The sequence below is a fragment of the Taudactylus pleione genome, unplaced genomic scaffold, assembly GCF_031769625.1.
Source record: "Taudactylus pleione unplaced genomic scaffold, aTauple2 ptg000285l, whole genome shotgun sequence".
Classification (NCBI taxonomy): Eukaryota; Metazoa; Chordata; class Amphibia; order Anura; family Myobatrachidae; genus Taudactylus; species Taudactylus pleione.
Genome location: NW_028284687.1, coordinates 927,846 through 954,922, shown reverse-complemented (window position 1 = coordinate 954,922; position 27,077 = coordinate 927,846). Strand labels below are relative to the sequence as shown.

The 27,077-nt window shown below is 44.5% G+C and overlaps 2 protein-coding genes across 2 annotated transcripts in view; one reads left to right on the top strand and one right to left on the bottom strand.

Moving 5' to 3' along the window:
• LOC148512031 (uncharacterized) overlaps positions 1-27,077 on the top strand; it is a 188,596-nt gene that overhangs the window by 49,478 nt on the left and 112,041 nt on the right. The window lies entirely within an intron of this gene.
• LOC148512032 (uncharacterized) overlaps positions 1-27,077 on the bottom strand; it is a 136,609-nt gene that overhangs the window by 57,512 nt on the left and 52,020 nt on the right. The window contains exon 6 of the mRNA XM_088482367.1: positions 18,403-19,158. Within this exon, the coding sequence (XP_088338493.1) occupies positions 18,403-19,158 (756 nt within the window). The remainder of the gene's footprint in view (positions 1-18,402; positions 19,159-27,077) is intronic.

Sequence of the window (27,077 nt, the reverse complement as noted above, 5' to 3'; positions counted from 1 at the left end):
AGTCCACACTCAAGGGGAGGTACTGTTAGGATCCGCGATAGCGGATCATCTTGGTGGCAGGTCCCAGCTATAGTTGTCACTGGGATACTGCAGTTTGTCCTGAACCATGTTCCGACTGTTGCAGGCAGCCGGATTCCTGTGTTGTATGTATACAGCTCTAGCTGTTTGTCTGTGTGCTGGATTCAGCTGCACACTAATTAATCATGTCTTGTTTGTGTGCACAGCTCAGGTGCACACTAGCAGTCATTAGGAAGGGCTCTCTGCAGGAAATGCCTTTGATTGGATCCTGCATCGCATAAGTTACAGCCAGCCCTTCACTCCATGCCAGCTATAGCGTTCTAGTGAGTACTTCATCTTCCTGTGTGTTCCAGCTCCTCGTGTCCCAGCGTCTGAGTAATCCCTGCAAGTTACATCTAAGCAGTGGCTGCCTCTTCCCAGCGTCTGTGTGATTTACCTGCAAGTGACAACAACAGTGCCTGCCACACCTCAGTGACTATGGATTCCCAGCAAGTACATTAAAGAAGTTTAGCTTCACCTTGGGTCAATAAGACTGCAGAGAGGTGGTCTGAACTCTTGGTTTGGAGTCTGGGTTCTGATGGACTAGATCAGCAATTCTCAAACTGTGGGTCGTGACCCCAAAGTGGGTCGCGGCCATCTCAGCTTGGGGTCGCGACTCACATGGGGTGAGGTTGATGACCCCTCTGAGGAGAGTGAAACCAGTTGAACTGTCTGTTATTTCAGACTCCTCGGATCACTGGCTGAGAGATCCGAGGAGTCATCAGGCAGCCCCGTCCCACCCCAGTGCTCAGCTTCTCCTGTCCTGCCCAGCAGCAGAAACTTACACACAGGCAGCAAGCCTCAGCAGCAGACAGACTCAGAAGAGCCAGCTGCCAGACTCTCTCTGCAGTCTGTGCAGATGTCGTTAAGTAAGTGCAGCCTGGGGGACCACTGCTGCCAGGGTGGGAGGACACAGAATGTGTGTTGATTGCTGTGTAGGGAGAAGAAACTTCAGCAGGAGGAGGAATGAGGGAGTGCCGAGCACAGACCCTATGGGGGAACAGGGGAGCACACAGTGTGGGAACTGGAGGGGGGAACAGAAAAAAACAAATTTATTAAAAACCCATTGCCTCCCCCCTGTCATCCACTGCCTCCCCCTTGAAATGCACTGCACCCTCTGTCTTTCTCACCTACTACCTCCCCCTGTCACCCTCTGCCTCTCACTGTCACCCACTGGTTCTCCGTGTTACCCACTGGTTCTCCCTGTTACCCACTGTGTCTTATGTCACCCTTAGCCTCCCACTACCTCCCCAGTCACCCACTGTTTTACCTGCCACTCTTTGCCGCTCCTTGCCACCCACTGCCACCTCCTGTCACCCACTGCCATCCTCTGCTTCTCCCTGCCACCCACTGCCTCCCCATCACCCACCGACACCCTCTGCCTCCCTCTGTCACCCACTGCTTCTCCGTATTACTCACTGCCTACTATGTCACCTATTGCCTCCCCAGTCACTCTTTGCCTTTCCATGCCATGATCTGCCTCCCCCCTATCACCCTCTGTCTCTCCCTGTCATCCAGTCAGCCCCTGCCACCCACTGTCTCTCTCTGTCACCATCTGCCTCCCCATGTGAGCCACTCATTCTCCCTGTTACCCACTGCCTCCTATGTCACCCTTTGCCTCCCCAGTCACCCACTGTCTTCCCTGACTCTGTTTGCTGCTCCTTGCCACCCACTGCATCTCTCTTTCACCCACTTCCTCCCCCCATCACCTGCTGCTTCTCGCTGCCACCAACTGCCTCCCCCTCACCCACTGCCATACTTTGCTTCTCCCTGCCACCCACTGCCTCTCCACCCAACATCCACTGCCTCTCCCTGTCACCCACTGCTTCTCCCTATTATCCACTGCCTCCTATGTCACCTATTGCCTCCCCAGTCACCCTCTGGCTTTTCATGCCACCCTCTGCCACTATCACCCACACTTTTTCCATGTCACCCACAGCTTCTCCCTGTTATCCACTGCCTCCTACGTCACCCTTTGCCTCCCCAGTCACCCACTGTCTCCCCAGTCACTCTCTGCCTCACCTTGCATGGACAGGGGCTTCGAAAGGAGCTCGTCCCTGCAATGTCTAAATGAAATTGTCGCATTAGTGCAGTGGCGTAAGTTCATACCAGATGCCTGGAGGCAAGTTATAATTTGGTGCCCCCCTAAAACAAAAGGGAAAATAAATGTGGTGCATATCTATCTATCTATCACATATGCACAAAAACACTAATATAGAATAGCCTTAAGTGGGGTGACTATATTCTGGGCAATAGAGGAGGTGCCTCCATTGTCTCTCATAGTTCTGACCCTGCATTAGCAGATACCTCACTTCAGTTTTGCGTCTCCATAGTGCTACTGTGCATGAGCGGTCTGCTGACCATGCATGTGTGGCAGTCATTCTGCAGTAGCTTGCTGGGGTACTGTAATAATTTTTATGGTTAGACGGGGTCCCAGAGCAAAAAAGTTTGAGAACCCCTGGACTAGATGATCCAGAAATGTGAGTCAACCACGTCTTTTCCCAATCTGATTGCTGAGGTCTACTGGGACAACACAAATAACATACACCCAGTTATGGCCTATATACTCTGTACATGCCCCATGTACACCAAGTGACGGCCTATATACTCTGTACATGCCCCATGTACACCCAGTGATGGCCTATATACTCTGTACACGCCCCATGTACACCCAGTGATGGCCTATATACTCTGTACACGCCCCATGTACACCCAGTGACGGCCTATATACTCTGTACACGCCCATGTACACCCAGTGACGGCCTATATACTCTGTACACGCTTCATGTACACCCAGTGATGGCCTATATACTCTGTACACGCCCAATGTACACCCAGTGATGGCCTATATACTCTGTACATGCCCCATATACACCCAGTGATGGCCTATATACTCTGTACACATCTCATGTACACCCAGTGATGGCCTATATACTCTGTACACATCCCATATACACCCAGTGATGGCCTATATACTCTGTACACGCTTCATGTACACTCAGTAATGGCCTATATACTCTGTACATGCCCCATGTACACCCAGTGATGGCCTATATACTCTGTACACGCCCCATGTACACCCAGTGATGGCCTATATACTCTGTACACGCCCCATGTACAGCCAGTGATGGCCTATATACTCTGTACATGCCCCATGTACACCCAGTGATGGCCTATATACTCTGTACACACCCCATGTACACCCAGTGATGGCCTATATACTCTGTACACACCCCATGTACACCCAGTGACGGCCTATATACTCTGTACACGCCCCATGTACACCCAGTGACGGCCTATATACTCTGTACACGCCCCATGTACACCCAGTGACGGCCTATATACTCTGTACACGCCCCATGTACACCCAGTGACGGCCTATATACTCTGTACACGCCCCATGTACACCCAGTGACGGCCTATATACTCTGTACACGCCCCATGTACACCCAGTGACGGCCTATATACTCTGTACACGCCCCATGTACACCCAGTGACGGCCTATATACTCTGTACACGCCCCATGTACACCCAGTGACGGCCTATATACTCTGTACACGCCCCATGTACACCCAGTGACGGCCTATATACTCTGTACACGCTTCATGTACACCCAGTGATGGCCTATATACTCTGTACACACCCCATGTACACCCAGTGATGGCCTATATACTCTGTACACGCCCCATGTACACCCAGTGATGGCCTATATACTCTGTACACGCCCCATGTACACCCAGTGATGGCCTACATACTCTGTACACATCCCATATACACCCAATGACGGCCTATATACTCTGTACACGCCCCATGTACACCCAGTGATGGCCTATATACTCTGTACACATCCCATATACACCCAGTGATATCCTATATACTCTGTACACACCCCATGTACACCCAGTGATTTCCTATATACTCTGTACATGCTCCATGTACCCCCAGTGATGGCCTATATACTCTGTACATGCTCCATGTACACCCAGTGATGGCCTATATACTCTGTGCACGCCCCATGTACACCCAGTGATGGCCTATATACTCTGTACATGCCCCATGTACACCCAGTGTTGGCCTATATACTCTGTACGCGCCCCATGTACACCCAGTGATGGCCTATATACTCTGTACACGCCCCATGTACACCCAGTGATGGCCTATATACTCTGTTCACACCCCATGTACACCCAGTGATATTCTATATACTCTGTACACGCCCCATGTACACCCAGTGATTTCCTAAATACTCTGTACACGCCCCATGTACACCCAGTGATGGCCTATATACTCTGTACACGCCCCATGTACACCCAGTGATGGCCTATATACTCTGTACACGCCCCATGTACACCCAGTGATGGCCTATATACTCTGTACACGCCCCATGTACACCCAGTGATGGCCTATATACTCTGTACACACCCCATGTACACCCAGTGATGGCCTATATACTCTGTACACACCCCATGTACACCCAGTGATGGCCTATATACTCTGTACACACCCCATGTACACCCAGTGATGGCCTATATACTCTGTACACACCCCATGTACACCCAGTGATGGCCTATATACTCTGTACACACCCCATGTACACCCAGTGATGGCCTATATACTCTGTACACGCCCCATGTACACCCAGTGACGGCCTATATACTCTGTACACGCCCCATGTACACCCAGTGACGGCCTATATACTCTGTACACGCCCCATGTACACCCAGTGACGGCCTATATACTCTGTACACATCCCATGTACACCCAGTGATGGCCTATATACTCTGTACATGCTCCATGTACCCCCAGTGATGGCCTATATACTCTGTACATGCTCCATGTACACCCAGTGATGGCCTATATACTCTGTGCACGCCCCATGTACACCCAGTGATGGCCTATATACTCTGTACATGCCCCATGTACACCCAGTGATGGCCTATATACTCTGTACATGCCCCATGTACACCCAGTGTTGGCCTATATACTCTGTACGCGCCCCATGTACACCCAGTGATGGCCTATATACTCTGTACACACCCCATTTACACCCAGTGATGGCCTATATACTCTGTACACACTCCATGTACACCCAGTGATGGCCTATATACAGTCAGGTGCATAAATATTGGGACATTGACAGAATTTTCATACTTTGGCCTCTAGTCACCACCACAATGGCTTTGAAATGAAACAAACAAGATGTGCTTTAACTGCAGACTTTCAGATTTAATTTGAGAGTAATTACATCCAAATCAGGTGAACGGTGTAGGAATTACAACGGTTTCTATATGTGCCTCCCACTTTTTAAGGGGCCAAAAGTAATGGGACAAACTAAACAATCCTAAATCTAACTTTCACTTTTTAATGCTTTGTTGCAAATCCTTTGCAGGTAATTACAGCCTGAAGTCTGGAACACATAGACATCACCAGACGCTGGGTTTCATCCCTGGTGATGCTCTGCCAGGCCTCTACTGCAAATGTCTTCAGTTTTGGTTGTTCTTGGGGCATTTTCCCTTCAGTTTTCGCTTCATCAAGTGAAATGCATGCTCAATCGGATTCAGGTCAGGGGATTGACTTGGCCATTGCATAACATTCCACTTTTTAGCCTTAAAAAACTCTTCGGTTGCTTTTGCAGTATGCTTCGGGTCATTGTCCATCTGCACTGTGAAGCGCCGTCCAATGAGTTCTGAAGTATTTGACTGAATATGAGCATATAATATTGCCTGAAACACTTCAGAATTCATTCTGCTGCTTTTGTCAGCAGTCACATCATCAATAAATACAAGGGAACAAGTTCCATTGGCAGCCATACATGCCCACTCCATGACACTACCACCACCATGCTTCACTGATGAGGTGGTATGTTTTGGATCATGAGCAGTTCCTTTCCTTCTCCATACTCTTCTCTTCCCATCACTCTGGTACAAGTTGATCTTTGTCTCATCTGTTCATAGGATGTTGTTCCAGAACTGTATTGGCTTTTTTAGATGTTGTTTGGCAAACTCTAATCTGGTCTTCCTATTTTTGAGGCTCACCAATGGTTTACATCTTGTGGTTAACCCTCTATATTCACTCTTGTGAAGTCTTCTCTTAATTGTTGACTTTGACACATATACACCTACCTCCTGGAGAGTGTTCTTGATTTGGCCAACTGTTGTGAAGGGGTTTTTCTTAACCAGGGAAATAATTCTTCTGTCATCCACCACAGTTGTTTTCCGTGGTCTTCCGGGTCTTTTGGTGTTGCTGAGCTCTCCGGTGCGTTCTTTCTTTTTAAGAATGTTCCAATCAGTTGATTTGGTCACACCTAATGTATTTGCTATCTCTCTGATGGGTTTGTTTTGATTTTTCAGCCTAATGATGGCTTGCTTCACTGATAGTGACAGCTCATTGGATCTCATATTGAGAGTCGACAGCAACTGATTCCAAATGCAAATGTCACACCTAGAATCAACTCCAGACCTTTTACCTGCTTAATTGATAATGAAATAATGAGGGAATAGCCCACACCTGTCCATGAAATAGCTTTTGAGTTGATAGTCCCATTACTTTTGGCCCCTTAAAAAGTGGGAGGCACATATAGAAACCGTTGTAATTCCTACACCGTTCACCGGATTTGGATGTAATTACCCTCAAATTAAATCTGAAAGTCTGCAGTTAAAGCACATCTTATTTGTTTCATTTCAAAGCCATTGTGGTGGTGAATAGAGGCCAAAATATGAAAATTCTGTCAATGTCCCAATATTGATGCACCTGACTGTACTCTGTACATGCCGTGTGTCGAGAATGACACAAGTATTGGTTTTCAGAAAGTTTGCTGCTTCAGTGTTTTTAGACCTTTTTGTCAGATGTTACTATGGTATACTGAAGTAAAATTACAAGCATTTCATAAGTGTCAAAGGCTTTTATTGACAATTACATTAAGTTTATACAAAGAGTCAATATTTGCAGTGTTGACCCTTCTTCTTAAAGACCTCTGCAATTCGCCCTGGTATGCTGTCACTCAACTTCTGGGCCACATACTGACTGATGGCCACCCATTCTTGCCTAATCAATACTTGGAGTTTCTCAGAATTTGTGGGTGTTTGTTTGTCCACCCACCTCTTGAGGATTGACCACAAGTTCTCAATGGGATTAAGGTCTGGGGAGTTTCCTGGCCATAGACCCAAAATTTAGATGTCTTGTTCCCTGAGCCACTTAGTTATCACTGTTACCTTATGGCAAGCTGCTCCATCATGCTGGAAAAGACATTGTTACTCACCAAACTGTTCTTTGATGGTTGGGAGAAGGTGTTCTTGGGGAATGTTTTGGTACCATTCTTTATTCATGGCTGTGTTTTTAGGCAAAATTATGAGTGAGCCCACTCCCTTGGCTGAGTAGCAACCCCACACATACATGAATGATCTCAGGATGCTTTACTGTTGGCATGACAAAGGACTTGTGCCACAGGAAAGGGTCAGGTGTTGGTATGCAGGACTGTCTACTCAGGAAATAATAATGCAGTCTGTGCCACCTGGATGACACAAGCAGCTGACGCTGGAGTGGGGCCTGTGCCGCTGAGTTGACACTAGCAGCGTACGCAGGACAGCGCACTCTCAGACACAGAGCGCTGTCTGCACCACCTAGATGACACAAACGGCAGATAGATGGTATGCGAACTGTTCCACATGGATGACACAAATGGCAGGATAATAATCTAACACAGGAGAACTGGATCTCGACTAGATAACAGGAGACAATGCCAGAACCGGAAACACGAAAACTCACCGGCATCAGAGCAGCGTTCGTACCAAAAGGAAATAGATTCCGGAGCCAATCCTGGAAGGATCCTGAAATGATTGCTCACCCGGCCTTCACCTTCACAGCAGCTTGTGACAGTACACCCCCTTGACGAGGGGTTAATGAACTCCTAGACCCTGGTTTGTCAGGAAAGTCCTCAAAGAATTTTCTCTTCAGGTTAGGAGCATGCAAAGACCTTTCAGGAATCCAAGAGCACTCCTCCGGTCCATACCCTTTCCAGTGCACAAGAAACTGAAGACATCCTCAACAAATTCTGGGGTCCAGGATCTTCTCCACGATAAACTCCTGGAGCCCCTGAACAAGCACTGGTGGAGGCCTGACTGAACGCCTAGAAGAAAATCTGGAGAAGAAAACCAGCTTCAGGAGAGAACAATAGAAGGTGTTATTGAACCTGAGAGTCTGGGGTAACTTCAGTCGGAAAGCCACAGGATTCACTTGAGAAATTATCCTAAATGGGCCAATGAACTTGGGACCCAACTTTTGTGATCTCTGGTGCAGATTAATGTTTCTGGAGGAAAGCCAAACCAAGTCCCCCACCTTGAGACTACAGGGCCTATGACGTCTGTCAGCCCAAACCTTGGAATGACCTGACACTTGAAGGAGATACTGGTGTACTATCTTCCAGACTGACCATAACCTGGAAACAGATGAGGGAGATGAAGTAGTGGAAGAGGATGTCTCATAGGAATTACTCCTAGGGTGAATCCCGAAATTGCAGAAGACAGGAGACACTGATGAAGTAGAATGGCAGGAGTTGTTGTAAGCAAACTCAGTGAAAGGCAAAAGTGGAACCCAGTTGTTTTGACATTTGGAAACGAAGCAATGGACTTACTGCTCCAGAGACTGATTGGCCCACTCCATCTGCCCATTGGATGAGGATGATACCCCGATGACAGGCTGACATTGATGCCAAGATCAGTACAAAAGCACCTCCAAAAGCAAGCCACAAATTGTGTACCACGGTCTGAGACAATGTCTGAGGGAAGTCCATGAATTCTAAAAACATGCTGAACAAAGAGCACTGACAACTCTTTGGCTGAGGGTAATTTGCTGAGGGGAACAAAATGTACCATCTTGGAGAACCAGTGTACAATAGTCCAGATGACCGAACAGCGAAAAGATGAAGGAAGATCCACTAAGAAGTCCATCTCGATATGAGTCCATGGTTTAAGAGAAGTTGGTAACAGACACAACAGGCCAGAAGGAGTGGTTCTCAGGGTCTTATTTCTGAAACAGACATCACAAGCTGCCACAAACTCATGAACATCACAAGACATGGACTTCCACCAGACAGAGCGGGAAAGAAGTTCAAGGGTCTTAGTAATGCCCGGCTGACCAACAGCCTTAGGCGAGTGGAAGTCATTCAGAACTGCCTTACAAGAACTTTCTGGGACAAATACCAATCCTGGGGGAATTTCAGGAGGAACTTCAGATTAGCACTGCCTAAGAGAGTCTGCCAAGGTTCTTGTTAAGGCCAAATGAATCTGAGAAGCTGGAATGATGCTTTCTTTCTCAATCATAGGACAATGATAACTATGAAAGTTACGAGAAAGGGCATCCATCTTCACATTCTTGGAGCCAGGTCAAAAGGAGATGATGAAATTAAAGTGGGTGAATTACAGGGCCCATCGTGCCTGCCTAGCATTGGCAGTCTTGATATAGGACAGATTTTTATGATCTGTCAAGACTGAGAGCCCCTTCTAACCAGTGACGCCAATCCTCAAACACCCACTTTATGGCCAGAAGCTCACAGTTGCCCACATCATAGTTTCTCTCTACTGGATGAAATTTTCAAAAGAAAAAGGCAGAAGGGTGTAACTTGTCATCATCCAAATCCCTCTGACAGGATGGCCCCAACACCGATTTCCGAAGCATCCACTTCTACCACAAAAGGAAGGTCTGGATTGGGATGTCAGAGTACAGGAGCAGACACAAAAGCTGTCTTGAGAGACTTGAAAGCGTGAACAGCTCCTGAGGACCAATTTTCAACATCAGCCCCTTTCTTAGTCAAATCCACGATGGGGGAAACAATTGAGGAAAAGGACTTGATAAACTTGCGATAGTAATTTGCAAATCCTAAGAATCGCTGAATGGCCGCTGCTAGATGAACAGGACAAGACAGACAATGAGCAAGACAAGAGGACCCCCATTGCAGTATTTCCCAAGTTTGCCACTGGATAACTGGGTTCTGCTTCTTGAGCAACGGCAATCCAAGTACAATGAGAGCCAGCGGACACTGAAGGAGGAGAAACTAGAGTTCTTCCAAATGCAGAGCTCCAACGGTCAACTGTATCAGTGGGGTCCAGAAGGAAATTGGAACTGAAGAGAGATTCCTGCCATCCAGACTAATGACTGTGACTGGACTACATAACGGTTCAGGAATAAGCCCCAAAGACAAAAAATGCCAGATCCATGAAGTTATCCGTGGCTCCACTATCAACAAAGGCAGAAATGGATACTTGACCGTATGGTGACTTGAGTATTGTGGGAAAAAGGACTGAATTTTTTTGAGAGATCAATGCGAGGCCTAGATGCAACTCTCTACTACCATCTAGACATTGCCTTTTCCCGATTTGATGGGACACAGTTGGGCTATATGTCCTTTCCCTCCACAATACAAACAAAGACCCAGTGTGTGTCTCCTCCCTTTCTCTTATGCAGAGAGACGAAAAGCCCCCAATTGCATAGGCTCCTCCTGTTCAGCCGAAGACATCCAAAGAGGTGATCGAGGAGCCTGTGAAGGCAGATTCCTTTCCAATCTGTATTTCCGAAGACATCGGTCGATGCGAATGGTCAGACTCATCAGATCATCCAGGGTTTCTGCAGAGGGTTGTTGAACCAAGATGTCCTTTATCTGGTCCGAAATAGCCCATTAGAATTGACTTCAAAGAGCTGAATCATTCCACCCAGAGTCTACAGACCACTTATGGATATCCGTACAATAATCCTCCACTGCCCTGTTCTCCTGTTTTTAAGACCGGAGGCAAGCCTCAGCCATGGCTAACTTGTCCGGGTCATCATAAAGCAATCCCAGGGCTGTGAAAAAGGAATCCACAGTCTGAAGTACAGTTGAGGTGGAGGGAAGACCAAAGGCCCAAGTTTGAGTGTCTCCCTGTAGGAGATAATCACAATCCCGACTTGCTGGATCTTGGAACCTGAGGACTGAGTCTGAAATAAAGCTTACAACCTTCTCTAAAATTCACTAACTCTTTGCGATTCACCGTAAACCGGTCTGGCATGTTCAGTTTGGGTTCAAAGACCGTAGGACAGGCAGGTGCTGCCCAAGACTCCTCCACTCAGAGAGAAAGTTCCTGCACTTTCTGAGTCAGAACTTGAATCTGGGCTGCCAGAAATTGTGTGGGATTCTGACCAGGGTCCATGGCTAGAGAGGAAGACTGATGAATACCTCAAATAAACAAAAAGTTTTCAGATCTTTTTTTAGGCCGGAGATAATGTTAGGATCTGAGGTATGGTTAAAGGTGGTTTACACCAACAGCCTTGAGGGCTGGAATACTTGACTTTATGCGACCTTTGGGCCGTGTAGCAGCTTTTAGGCTGAGTAGCAGTTTCTGGGTAAAGTAGCAGTCTTGAGGGCTAGTGAGCTTCACAAGATGCTGCCTTTGGGCCGTGTTGCAGCCATTGGGTTGAGTAGCAGCCTCTGGACTGTGTAGCAGCCTTGAGGGCTGGTAAGCTTGGCTAGATGCGGCATTTGGACCATTGTTGCAGCCTTTGGGCTACGTAGTGGTCTTTGGGCTGTGTAGCAGCCTTTTGGGCTGAGTAGCAGTCTCTTGGCAGAGTAGCAGCCTTGAGAGCTGGTGAGCTTGGCAGGATGTGGTAGACAAAGGACTTGTGCCACAGGAATGGGACAGGCAATGGTACGCAGGACTGCGTACTCAGGAAATAATGCGGCCTGTGCCACCTGGTTGACAAAAGCAGCTGACGCTGGAGTACCGCCTGGTTGACACAAGCAGCGTATGCAGGACTGCACACTCTCGGACAAAGAGCGCTATCCGCACCGCCTAGATGACACAAACGGCAGTATAATAATCTTAGACAGGAGCACTGGAGCTCGACTGGATAACAGGAGACAATGCCAGAACCAATAACAGGAAAACTCTGTCACCGGTATCAGAGCAGCGTTCGCACCAGGAGGAAATAGATGCCGGAGCCAATTCTGGAAGGATTCTGAAATGACGAACATGTGGCAGGAGGAGCTTCAGCGAACGCTCGCCCGGCGTTCGCCTCGCCCTGCATCCGCAGAGCGGCAGCTTGTGACAATTATGCAGTATAACACTGTTCCAGATCACACATCTGCTATGTAACCAGCTGACTCATCTACACACTGTGCTGGGGGTATATTACCTATCAGTGCCCTAATAGACACACATATACAGCACTGCTATAATAATAGGTGATAATGTTCTAGATTAGAAACACACCTACAGCCACACGGTATGTTCCCCGTCACTATCCTGTATGAAACTTACTAGTTGCTTACACGCCCGTCTGTCATCTGTGTTACACTGAGAACACGTTAGGGCTATAAACTGATATGCTGCATTTTATCAGCAAAATAACTCCTAGATGAGCCAACTAATATGCATAACAGCCTCAATTTATATATTTATTTATACACACACACTATATGGACAAAAGTATTCAGACGCCTGACCATTACTACAACAGAGACTGTAATGAAATTGTATTCAAATACATATATTTTACTATGGGAATTGGTCTCCCTCTTTCAGCTATAACAGCTTCCACTCTTCTTGGAAGGCTTTCCCCAAGGTGTTGGAGGGTTTGTGGGAATTTGTGCCCATTCATTCTGTAGAGCATTTATGAGGTCAGGCACTGATGTTGGACGAGAAGTCCTGGCTCACAATCTTCATTCCAGGTCATCCCAAATGTTCTAGATGAGGTTGAGGTCAGGGCTCTGTCTGGGCCAGTCAAGTTCTTCCACACCAAACTCATCAAACCATGTATTTATAGTCCTTGCTTTGTGCACTGAGGCACAGGCATGTTGGAATAGAAAAGGGCCTTCCCCAAACTGTTGCCACAAAGTTGGAAGCATAACATTGTCCAAAATGTATTGGTATGCTGAAGCATTTAAGACTGCCCTTCACTGGAGATAAGGGGCCTAGCTCAAACTCTGAAAAACAGCCCCATTTTCCCTCCTCCACTGGACTTCATAGTTGGCACAATGCAGTCAGGCAGGTGATGTTCTCCAGGCATCCGCCAAACCCAGACTCTCCCACCTGACTGCCAAACGGAGAAGCATGATCTGTCACTCCACAGAACACGTTACCACTGCTCCACAGTCCAGTCTTGGTGTGCTTTATACCACTCCGTCCGAGGCTTGGCATTGGGCTTGGTGATGTGAGGCTGGCAGGCAGCTGCTCGGCCATGGAAACCCATTCCATTAAGCTCCCGCCGCACAGTTTTTGTTCTTACATTAATGCCAGTGGAAGTTTGGAACTCTTCAGCTATGGAATCAGCAGAGCGTTGGCGACTTTTACGCACCATGCACCTTAGCAGTCGTTGACCCCACTCTGTGATTTTATGTGGTCTTCTGCTTCATTGCTGAGTTGTCCCTAAATGCTTCTACTTTCTAATATCATCACTTACAGTTGACCTTGGAATATCCAGCAGGGATGACATTTCACAAACTGTCTTATTGCAAAGGTGGCAAAATATCACAGTACCACATCAACGACCCAATGCGTATCACAAATCTTTGCAAGTGGAGACTGCATGGCTAGGTGCTCGATTATATACACCTGTGGCAATGGATCTGACTGAAACTCCTCAATTCAATAATTAACAGGTGTGGCCAAATACTTTTGTCCATATAGTGTGTGTGTGTATGTTAAATATATATATTTTTTTCATCAGTGTTTTTAGGTCTAGACATAAAAACTTAACATACTGTATGATGTATGTTAAACATAAATATATTACACTTTAACATCATTTTACACTTTAATATATTTATTTATACATTTTAGTGGTGTAAGCTTTAAGGTCTATTTTACCTTTGGTAATAAAAAACACTCTTTATAAAATAAGCCATCAGTTCTCTTTGTTATGGGTTTGTGGCCTCTGAACTAATCTTTTTTCCACACAACTAATTCTAGAATATCCTTTCTGATACCCTTTACGCATGTTTTACACATCTACTGTACGTCTAACACCTCACCATTGCTTCATCCCTGCCAATTACACCCAATAGCTGTGTGCAGGGTATGGGAGATTGGCGTAACATGCAGGGGGTGACAAGTTCTAGAGAGAAACCTTTGCAGGTCAGTGGCATAGTCAGTCTTTGACCAGATAGGGAGTGAAGTTGGAATAGGCATCTCAAGCAGAGGTGGTGGGTATTACTAAGCACCAGGATTAGAGCCTATTTATATTTATTAAGAGGGGGCACTATATGCTAGGTGTTTTTAGTATGATCCCCACTACAACGAGGCTCGGAGCGTAATTAAAAAAAAGACTAGGTTACTATATAATATTTTTAACCACACTATATAGATCATCCCACCCTCCATTCCCCAAGCCTGGACCCTCCACAGGTATCATGATCACCTCCAATCCCTCTCACCTACTGGAAGGGCTGAGATTTTGTTTCATAGTCCTGACTGTGTTAGCCTCCATTGTTGCCTTTCACTCGTCTAGTTGCTTGCTGCCAAGGTCCCATTTTCATTGAGGGGGGAGCAGTCACTCCACCTTAAACCCTGCCAGTTACGCCACTGAGCCCACTCAGTAATTTCCCTGATGAATTTTCTCCTTGTCATCAACTTTGGAGGAACGTCTTAATCATAGGAATGTTCCTGTTGTGCTACATTTTCCACCCTATTGATGATAGTGTTTATAATTCTCCATGGTACATGTAATGGCTTTTAACATTATCACATAGATGTTTGAAAGCTCCTTGCAGACTATCCCAGTAATCAAGGACTTCATAGTGGAACAGCTGATCTGTACTTGGGTTTAATCACAATCACTTTTTCTTTTTTCAAACAATTGTTGTGTTTATTGGCACAAAAAGAAATATACAAAATAGTGCGAAAACCATCATAGGTCAGAAACCAATATGGAAAATATACTAGGAATTACAATATAAAAGGTAAAGACAATGTAGAATAGTACAGGTTTACAACAAGGATCCACACATAGTTCAAAAATACAGATTAATCTGTCTACAGAAGAAATGCAATAAAATTCAAAGTTAAAATAGGAACAGACTATTTTGTGGCCGAAAAAAAAAAAAAGAATAAAACCAAAGTATACAGTAAACTAAATACATGGTATACAAATAATAAGTAAAAATAAAATAAATAAAAAACCCCCCAAAGATAATGGTCATAGCCGTAATAGTATTAACACGCTCATCATGAACACATTTATTAGATACGAAGCCAAAAGATGACTTTAGTCTCCAGCTCCCTCTCTCCTCCCGCAGCAGAAACACAGCAGCAAAGTAGATAGACCAAATAGGAAATTAAAATGTTATGAAACTTGTATATAAAAGATACAAAGTCGTCATTTCAGATAACTTCATAATATGATTTTGAGTAGATGTATTTAGTGTTTCATTGTACAACCCCCATTTTGTGTAAAAGTGGATAATTCCCTTCTCTATATCTGGTAATGTGGCTCTACGATCAAAATATAGGATCTGGAATAACATGGATTCTACTGTGCCCAGAAATGCTGGAGGTGGCCACAGTCCAAGTTTTTATAATTACCTTCTTGGCAACTGTCAAAACCAGGGTGAGAGGGAGAAACTCAGTACGCCTAGGTCCTAAATCCCAGTATTCGAAAATTACAATAAAGGGTTGCGCCCAAGATGAAGATGTGTGACTGAGCCAATGAATGAGAGGACCTTATCCCAAAATTTGCTAATTTTCCTGCACTCCCAGAATTGATGATAAAAATCAGCAGCCAAGTGTTTACATTTAATGCAGTTATTCCAGTTTAATCACAATCACTTTTTATTGCTGGTAGATATATAATTACCTTTGGACATGATAATAAATGGTGCTGAGTAACCACAGAGCGATTGTCCCATCATGAACTTTTTAATTTTGCTTCTTGCTAAAAATTGTCTAATTGTTCTCGACGTGCAGGGTGTGGGGGCTGCTGGGTCACTTTATGTAGAGACAGGAAAAGGTCGGATATGATTTATGCTGATGTCAGGATTACATATGTCTGTAATATCAGTAAGGGTGTGTAGACTTTTACATCCACTGTATATTTGCAATCACTTAATCTCCTGCTTTGTCTCCATCCAACTGAGGCGGCAGTGGCAGTATCTGTACCCATTACACAGACTGTGATCACAATGTTCCTTTTTGGATAAATGTACCCAGCACACACAGCACTGTATATGTTACACACACATTTATCCCTCTGTGATAGCTACAGTGGCGTGAATAAGTTTTTGCCCCCTTCCTGATTTCTTCTATTTTTGCATATTTGTTACTTATTTCAGATCAAACAAAATTGAATACAAAGATAACCTGAGAAATACAAAATATAGTTTTTTTTTAAAATAATGATTTCATGTATTAAAGGAAAAACGTTATCCAACACCTCTATCACCCATATGAAACATTAATTGCACCCTCCCCCTAAACTTAATAACCGATTGTCCCACCTTTACCAGCAATAACTGCAACTGAACGCTTCCAATAACTGGAGATCAGTCTTTCGCATCACTGTGGAGGAATTTTGCTTTAACTCAGCCACATTGGGGGGTTTTCGAGCATGAACTTCCCGTTTAGGGTCCTGCCACGGCATCTCATTTGGATTCAAGTCAGGACTTTCACTAGGCCACTCCAAAATCTTAATTTTATTTCTTTAGAGCCATTCAGAGGTGAACTTGCTCTTGTGCTTCAGATCATTGTCTTGCTGCATAATCCAATTGTGTTTGGGCTTCAGGTCATGTACGGATGACAGGACATTATCGCCCTTTCTGATAGAGAGCAGAATTCATGATTCCATTTATTATGGCAAGTCACCCAGGTTCTGAAGCTGCAAAACATCCCTACACCACCATGTGCCAGATGTAGCAGGACATATGTCTTCTAAAGAGTAACAGTTTTTCTCATCAGTCCACAAAAAAAATTGCAGAAAGCGCTTGTGGGTCATCAATGTGAGACTAGCCTTGATGATCCTCTTGGCTAGCAGTGGTATTTGACTTGCAACTCTTCCATAGATACAATGTTTGCCCATTCTGTATATTATGGGGGACTCACAAATACAGTAACTAAGGTGAGCGAGGTCTGCAGTTCCTTAATGTCCATCTGGATTCTTTAGGGACTTCCTGGATGAGTCATTGATGCGTTAGTGGAGGAACTTTGATTGCAATTGTTGCTGCTAAAGGTGGCGCACCCAGTTATCACGTTTAGGGAGGATGTTAATGTTTCACATGGATAATATATGTGCTGGATAATGTTTATCCTTCAATAAATGAAATTATCATTTAAAAACTGTAATTTAAGTTTATGCAGGTTGTCTTTGTCTTATCTTTAATTATGTTTAAAGATCTGAAACAGTTACATGTGACTAATAGGCAAAAAGTGGAAGAGATCAGGAAGGGGCTAAAACTTTTTTATGACACTGTATAAGTAACCTCAGTGGTGCGGTGTCTGTTATCTAATGGTCTGTCCTCCATCATATGTTTAGTCCTTCCCAGAACCAGCCATGCCATTACACTACAACCATTTCAGTTATATCATACCTATCCACATCTAGCAAACACATAGACACTAAATACCGTCCTATAATAACATTATTTTACAAACATATTTAATAAAGAATTAAAAATATAAAGAGATGACAGAAACATAAAATTACAATGTAACCTGTATGAAAATAACGCTATACAAAATGAATTTTCAAAAATAAACTTCCCAGCATCTTCTTTCCTCAGATAAAAGAGAGTATACAGACACACTAATATATACATACTGCAACTCCATCCCGGGGCCCCACATATAGGACAGTCCTTATGCCTCACTGTTGCTGTGTCCTCATGATGTGACAGCCTCTTTCTTAGTTATATCTCTGAATAACCACAAGTGATTCTGAGGTGGCCATATCTTACACGCATGACTTACAGCTCAGTGACTGCATCTATGCTGGGAATACACACATAGGTTGTGTTTTGAGGGCTCAAAATTAGACCTCACTGTATAAATGTGAATTGGGGGGAGGTTTATTGCAGGAACTTGTCTGTCAGGTTTCAGAGGAAAATGAACAAATACACAATAATGCAATTTGTACAGTAACAGAAATGAGGCCATAACGGAAAATAAATGTGAATAGTTCAATAAAGAGCCTGTGACAGGAGAAATACTATGCTGGGATTTATTCTTTGCATAAATATTCTAACTTCCAAACATACAAAGTGTCACCTAAGAAACGCCACTTACTCAGAGCATTAAAAAGGCTTCTCACCTGTGTGACTTCTCTGATGTGTAACAAGAGCTGATTTCTGTGTAAAACATTTCCCACACTCAAGTCATGGAAATGGCTTCTCACCTGTGTGACTTCTCTCGTGTATAACAAGATGTGATTTCCGTGTAAAACATTTCACACACTCAGAACATGGAAATGGTTTCTCACCTGTGTGATGTCTCTGATGTTTAACAAGTTCTGATTTCTGTGTAAAACATTTCCCACACTCAGAACATGGAAATGGTTTCTCACCTGTGTGACATCTCTGATGTATAACAAGAGCCGATTTCTGTGTAAAACACTTCCCACACTCAGAACATGAAAATGGTTTCTCACCTGTGTGATGTCTCTGATGTATAACAAGATATGATTTCTGTATAAAACATTTCCCACACTCAGAACATGGAAATGGCTTCTCACCTGTGTGACATCTCTGATGTTTGACAAGATCTGATTTCTGTGTAAAACATCTCCCACACTCAGAACATGGAAATGGTTTCTCACCTGTGTGATGTCTCTGATGTATAACAAGATCTGATTTCCGTGTAAAACATTTTACACACTCAGGACATGGAAATGGTTTCTCACCTGTGTGACTTCTCTGATGTCTAACAAGATGTGATTTCTGTGTAAAACATTTCCCACACTCAGGACATGGAAATGGTTTCTCACCTATGTGATGTCTCTGATGTGTAACAAGATGTGATTTCCGTGTAAAACATTTCCCACACTCAGGACATGGAAATGGTTTCTCACCTGTGTGAGTTCTCTGATGTCTAACAAGATGTGATTTCTTTGTAAAACATTTCCCACACTCAGAACATGGAAATGGTCTATCACCTGCCTTAGCTGGCTGATGGGTAATAAGCTTTGTGTTCTGTGTACTACATTTGGCATCTATAAAACAGGGAAATATTTTATCTACTGTATGAGCTGTAATAGATGCACCAATATCAGAGTTATCAGGAGAACACTCCCCATGATCAAAGGGATCAGGTGATATATCTGCACTGTGTGGTACTGGATGTATAATTGGGGTAACTGGGTTTTCTCTTGGAGAATCTCGGGTGATGCCATCATCAATAATTTCACAATTTTGAGTTAAATTGAGATGATCCTCTGAGACATCCCGGCTGCTGCATCCATCTGCTGGGAATAAATTACATATACGGAAATATGAATGTATGCTTACAAGTTTCATTATACTTATAAAGATTATGGTAAAATGTCCCCAATTTGCCAAAAAATGGGCAGATGTTAAAGTAACATATATTATTAATTGGCACCAAAATATACTGATATTGATATACTCATGTGCCAGAAAACTGGAGCAGCCGCTTCCATTCCTAGTACATCCCACCTCATCCTGCATGACATGGTATCTTCCTCAGAGGAAATACTATAACTAGGCAGACATCTTTACATCCATTGTATAGTTAGCAGTGAAGATGGCAGCATATCACGGTATAAGTGACTTTATCGAGACTTCATAGTAAGTCATTTTATGCATTTACTACATGGGAGCTGCTCTTTCAGCAGGAAAATGTGTAATTGCACAGGTCTGTAGCCACCAGACAAAAGTCCAGGAATGATGATGTTTGTCCATGCAAGATGACGTTTTGCCTCTTTCTGAGTCCCGTTTTTTGGAGGGAAAAATCCGAACTTGGCATGCAAATTCAAACCTATCCGAGCTTGCACATCCCTAGTCTATATATATGTATGTCTATATCTTCTATGGCCTATATATGTCTATACCTTCTATGGCATATATATTATATATATATATATATATATATATGTCTATATCTTCTATGGTCTATATTTATGTATATATCTTCTATGGCCTATATATGTACTCACACTGATTGTAATTCACACGCCAGTACCAGGCGTATTATGTAGATTGTCTCGCTTTATAAACACCCAGCCTAGTGTGGAGTGCATGTATGTTGGTATATACACTAGATCTTATCTGTATTTGAATCCCCACCATCTAGTTGCAGTTATTAGGAGAGACAGATTAGTGCACTTTGCTTTTTAATTATTATTTCTTCACATTTTCCTACTTTATGCACACAGTCTGTTTATATGTTAGTATTACATTTTAACATTTCTATTTAACTGTATGTACCCCATGGAATGGGATAATTTTATACCAGTAGGAATAAAAGTTACGTTTTAATATAACATTTTTCTTTTGTGCGTCCATTGAACACAACCCCTAGCTCTATTTCTTTTACGTGATGATTGGCAACCCCATGTTCAGATTTGTATCCTGTAGCCACCAAATAAGTGACTGTCGGGCTGCAGACATAATCTGAACATCTGCCTGTTTAATCGAGGGTCTGGCTTCACCCAACAATAAAGCAATTGGTTTTGTAATGGTCGGGCATGAAATCTGGTGAAAGGAACAGCTCCGAATGAAGCCATCATTATTCCCAGTAGCTGCATGGCCCTGAGGACTGAGCTATGAGACATCTGAAAAATGGTCCTTATCGTGGATTGAAGATCCTGAATTTCTGCCCACGGAAGAAACACTCTGTGGGTGTCAAAAACAAGACCCAAAAATACCATCCTCTGAGATGGTATTAAATTTGATTTGGGAAAATTGGTGATCCAGCCAAATCTATGGAGCATCCCTACGGTAATCTGAAGATGTCGTTGCAATAGGGCTATTGAGGGAGCTTTTAGCAACAAATCATCCAGATAAGCCAACACATTTATCCCTCAGTCCTGAGTAGGGAGATCATGTGTGCCATAACCTTTGTAAAGACTCTGGGAGCGGTGGCCAAACCGATGGCAAAGCCTGGAACTGAAAATTCTGATGCCCCACTGCAAACCACAGAATATGTTGATGACCCCTCCACATAGGAATATGGAGGTAGGCATCCTTGATATCTATAGAGGCCAGAAATTCCTCTACCTCCATGGAACAAATGACCGAGCTTATGGACTCCATCTTGACTTTTTCCAAATGGAGATAAGCAGGTTGAGAATGAGACAAAACGACCCGTCTGGTTTGTCTATCAAGAAAAGACTGAAGTAAAACTAGTACCGGATTCAGAAAAGCGCAGAAATTGCCTGTGTGAGAGCCGCCTTTCTGCAACCATCCACATGGAGAGGAATAGAAAGACATCTTTCTGGAACCAGACCCTCCAAATCTAAAATGTAACCCCTGGTTACGAGTTCGCCTACCCAAAAATCTGTGTTGGAAAGAATCCAAGTTTCCCAGAATTTGATCGAGCGGCTTCCCACCAGAGGATGGGTCCCAGTCCCGTGGCTTAGCAGCAGGGTGACGGGTGCCGAGGACAGCACGTCCCCTGAAGGTCCCTCTCCGTGGACCACCAGGTACGCCCCAGAATGCCTGAAAGCTTCCCCTGCCTTGAGTCCGAAAGGAATGAAACCTAGCGGATATTGGTTTTGGTGTTGTTACAGGAAGTTAAAGACTTTTTCCTCCCCCGAGAAATAATTTAAGTTTAATTCTGGACCAAAAAAAAATAACTTTCTTCAAAAGGCAATTCCTCTAAAGCATGCTTGGACTCTATGTCTACCATGTTTTAAGCCATAGCGAATGCCTGGCAGAAATGGCCAAAGCTGAAATACGAGACTGTACCTGAATAGTATCAATTAAAGCATCACCTATATAGGTTACAGCTTCCAAAATCTGATCAGCTAAAGAACTAGCTTCAGACAAATCCCCTGATTGAAATCCAGTAATCATCTGGTGAATCCAGGGATTGATCGTGTCATGATCCGCACCATTAAAACTACTTTCTTACCTCTCTGGTGCCTATCCAGGTCTGTCTGGGCTGCACGCCGCACCCGGCTGATGTTTGGGCATGCTGATGGTTCTCTGCGGCCTTCTACTCCTAACAGGCTTCCCCAGCATGTTGACATACAGGCCACACGCTGGAGTTCCCTCCAAAACGGGGATGTGGGCGCGGCCATCTTGGGCACCTGACACTGTTCCTCAATTCAGAACACTACCTTCTGACCTGCTGACCGCAGTATTTAATCATCAGGGATCCTGCCCTATAAATTCAATTTCCTGACTGGCCTCTGTTGCCAGTACAACGTCGCTTCTTGCTGAAGTTACAGCTCAAGTACTGAGCTCCCGGATACTCCTTATCTGAATGGTGCAGTCCATCCTATTATATTTCCTTCACCTGGAACCAGACTACAATATCATCTGCTGCAGTCTGGATTTGCCATTGGGAATTATCTCTCATGTCTGGGAATTATCTCTCATGTCACCATCGGTCCTTATCGATCAACTACATTCAAGCATCATCATCGGCTCTTACTGATCAACTACATTCAAGTATCCTCTCGGTCCTTACCGATCAACTACATTCAAGCATCATCATCGGTTCTTACCGATCAACTACATTCAAGAATCACAATCGGTCCTTACCGATCAACATTATTATTCTTCTTTCTTTATTCCATCATCGCCTTCATCACCATATCCCTATATGAGGAGGTCCTGGTTAAAGCCACCCAAGTTTGTTCACACTCATTCAGCCTCCTACGCCTCCTTTCCAAACCAATCCTCAGACATGACAGATAGTCTTCATCACCCAGGCGCTGGCAAGAACAGGCCACAGCGAGACTCCTGACAAAGTGAATATAGACTTAAGTATAGCCTCATTCTTTCTATCCATAGGATCTTTAGGGGTTACAGACTGTGTTGTGGGAATAACACTATTCCTGACCAACCCAGCAATAGGAGCATCTACCATGGGTGGAGCTTCCCAAAGCTTGGTATCCTCTTCCGAAAAGGGATAAAGACACTTAAATCTTTTCAGAATATGAAATTTGGAATCAGGTGTAACCAGGCTTCTTTTACTGTTTTCTCACAATGTGAAAATTCTGGGAAAACAGAAACATGTTTCTTCTTACGTTTAAAGAAAGAAACTGAACTAGTTACTGGAATAGTTGTCTCCTGGAGATGCAAAGTCTCCCTGACCGCATCTATCAACATAGAAACTTCATCACCATATTTTAAGCCCAACATAGATCACCAGGTTAATACCCAAAAGTAATAATCCAGTTAAACTGCTTATCTGTTAATATACAGCCATCCCCCTGTAATTTGCAGTGAGTCTCCTCCAAGCAGATCTCCAGCAGCTCTCAACACCTGTTTGTGCGTGGCTCTGAAGTCGCATGAGATGCTGATACTCAAATACCTGGGGGAGGTGTGGCCAGGCACATCATCCTGCTTCATTCAGGACGCCTGACGTCAACCTTGCCTCCGGCATTTCCATCCAGAGACTTCTACAGATACATAAAGATGATGTCACAGACGGTGCATCTGCATGTGCAGTGGTGCCACCTCCTGGGGGCGTTCACCAAGCCTCTCTCTCCCACAAAGCCGGCAGCATGCTTCTGCTCTGTAGTCCCAGCCGGATCTTTGAAAGCGGTGGGTGCTGTGGAAGCCCGGGGAGGTGTGAGGCATGCCGGCCCTACTCCTGTAGCCACGTGAGTAATTACATGCCCTGCCGCTCTGCTTAATAGCGGCGTGCCAGGAGGCAGGAAATACGGCAACAAGGTCTTTTACACATAATGTATAAGGCTTACCTTTTCTTTTGCCAGCGGCCCCCTCAGATGTGTGTCTGGTATGGTTTCTGGTATGGTTTCACAATTTTTGACCCAGGGAACGAACATGAGCGATATAGCCGGCAGAAGGTCCTCTGCCCATCGCATGATGTCGGCCATTTCACGTATTGCCAGGGAACTCTTTGTACCCCCCTGGTGATTGAGATATGCCACAGCCATGGCATAATCTGACTGGACCTTCACCTCAGAGCTGAGAAGATGGACTGACCTGCAGGCCAGACATACAAGATAACCCGGAGTTGCAGCACATTTATGGGAAGGGATCTCTTCCCCTGGAACTGAAGAACCACAGTTCCCCAGCCATAGAAACTGGCATCTGTAGTCACCAGAATTTAATCACAAATTGGGAAGGGGTTTCCTTCATGGAGATTTTGCTAAATCAGTCACTAAAGATGGGACAGATGATCATGGATGGTAAAGGGTAAAGATGGATGACCCGGGACAGGTAGAGATGTGACCCATCCCACTTGGACCGGCCTCTTCAGCAGGACCAAACCAATCAAGGCCTAGATTGTGGCAATATTTTCCTAAGGCAGAAAGACCCTCTTCAGGAAGGAGTCGAATAGCATGCCCAGGAATATCATAATCTGCGACAGGACAAGGTTGGTCTTTTTGAAGTTAATAATCCAACAGTGAAATATTAACACCTGATGAGTCAGACGAACATGAGATTAAATTATTCCAAAGGAAGAAGCCTTAATGACATCCCTGGCATTAATGGGAATTAGAGTGTAAGAAGAAGACTGTTCAGAACTATTGGCTGGTACTGCAAAAAACTTATTCTGAGACATAGAACAGGGGACTAACAGGGGCTATTGCTCCAAACCCAAATTCTGACTCAGATGTCTCCTGATTTCTCCACTGGGCAGACACATTTCCCTCATTAGTACTGACAGAGGAGGGCGTAGGATAAGAGATTGTTATAGTAAATGAGTAAGGAGAATATGTGACTCAGTTCTGTAATAAGTGTTTATTACTCACCTGTGCTGATCTCTGTAGGGATTTCCTCCTCCTTACACTGCTGATCACCCCTCACATACATCTCTTCTTCTCCCTCTGTATCTTCTGCCTTTATATCAGTCACATATGTCTCTTCTTCTCCCTCTATAGCTTCTACCTTTATATCAGTCACATACGTCTCTTCTTCTCCCTCTATAACTTCTGCCTTCATATCAGTCACATACGTCTCTTCTTCTCCCTCTATATCTTCTGCCTTCATATCAGTCACATACGTCTCTTCTTCTCCCTCTATATCTTCTGCCTTCATATCAGTCACATACGTCTCTTCTTCTCCCTCTATATCTTCTGTCTTCATATCAGTCACATACGTCTCTTCTTCTCCCTTTATATCTTCTGCAATATTATCAGTCACATATGTCTCTTCTTCTCCCTCTATATCTTCTGCCTTCATATCAGTCACATACGTCTCTTCTTCTCCCTCTTCTGTCTTCACATCAGCCAGAACTTCACCCTAAATAACCCATGAAATAATACATTTTATTTAATTGAGATGACACAGTTTTATAACAGTATATAAGACACACACAGCTTCTCTACACATCATATATTGACAGCCACTTTGGTATATTAGTGAGACCCTAAATCCCACCTACCTGATGCTCCTGTGGGATCCTGTGATTCTCCTCTGTACAATCCTGGGAATAAAGAGGACGGGGACATCTCTCTGGGGTATTTCTGTTACTGGGTCCATCTGTAGGAGACACACAGTGACTGAGTACATTGTATATATATGTGATTATCAGGTGATATGTGTATATGGGAGGCCCCCATACATGCTCTCCCCTGTACAATAACTGACAGTCTCCTTTTACCTAGTGATGTGAGAGGCCAGAGATTCTCCATCATTACGTCCTTGTAAAGACCCTTGTGGTGCTCTATATACTCCACCTCCTGCATGGAGACATAGACAGTGACATCCTGACACCTTATAGGAACCTGACACACACAATGGCACAGTCATCACCCAAACACGTCCCCTGGTGTTACTGTATAATGCCCCATTCCCAGCAGTCACCTCTCCAGTCATCACCCAGACACATCCCCTGGTGTTACTGTATAATGTCCCATTCCCAGCAGTCACCTCTCCAGTCATCACCCAGACACATCCCCTGGTGTTACTGTATAATGTCCCATTCCCAGCAGTCACCTCTCCAGTCATCACCCAGACACATCCCCTGGTGTTACTGTATAATGTCCCATTCCCAGCAGTCATCTCTCCAGTCAGCAGCTGAATGATCTTGTTGGTGAGTTCCAGGTTCTTCTGGTCATTGTATCTGTCATGTATCATTGAGTTAGGTGGAGGCACCGTGATGGGGCTCTGGGTCCTGCTCAGTCCTCCTGACATATGGGGACATCTGCTGGGTGTCTCACACTCAACGGATGTCTTCTTCACTACTGTGTAATCATGTGTATTGGGAGAGACACCAATTATCACTGCAATCGCTCCCAGATCCCCTCACCCCCCCCAGTTATGTCCCTGTATTATTACTATAGATATAAGTGATGTCACTGTGACACCCCCACACCCTCTCACCTCCCCAGTCAGCACGTAGATGATCTCCAGGGTGAGATGTACGATCTTCTCAGTCCTGTGACTCCCGTCTTTTTCTATCCATAGTGAATCAGTGAGAATAGAGAACGTGTGACGTGTAGTGAAGACTCTGGTTCCTCACAGCAGGACTGACTAGGAATAAATATAATAGACATCACAGAGAACACATGTAACACAGTCAGACATGTAACAGTGAGTGACCAGTAAGTCTCCCCTTTCCCCCAGGTATAGAGCCCTGGTCAGTGTTAGTGGTTCCTGTGACCCAGTCCCATAAGGCTCCTCAGAGGCCGGCACACAGCGCTGTACTGCATAACGTTACACCAAATGCTACTTTCCTGGCCGGGGGTCTTATTCTGGTACAGGACAGCAGACAGCAAAGAGAATGAGAGAAAGAATCACCAATAATGATTATCATCGCTCTGACTGTATGTGACTCTGCAGCTGTAGATGAACCATAAGTCCCAGCACTCCCTGTTATGCTGAAGGCCACAGTTACCTTACCATTGCCCTCAGATGTAGGTGTCATGTGTGACCAGCCTGCTGGCCGTGTGTGTGCACCGTAGGGTGG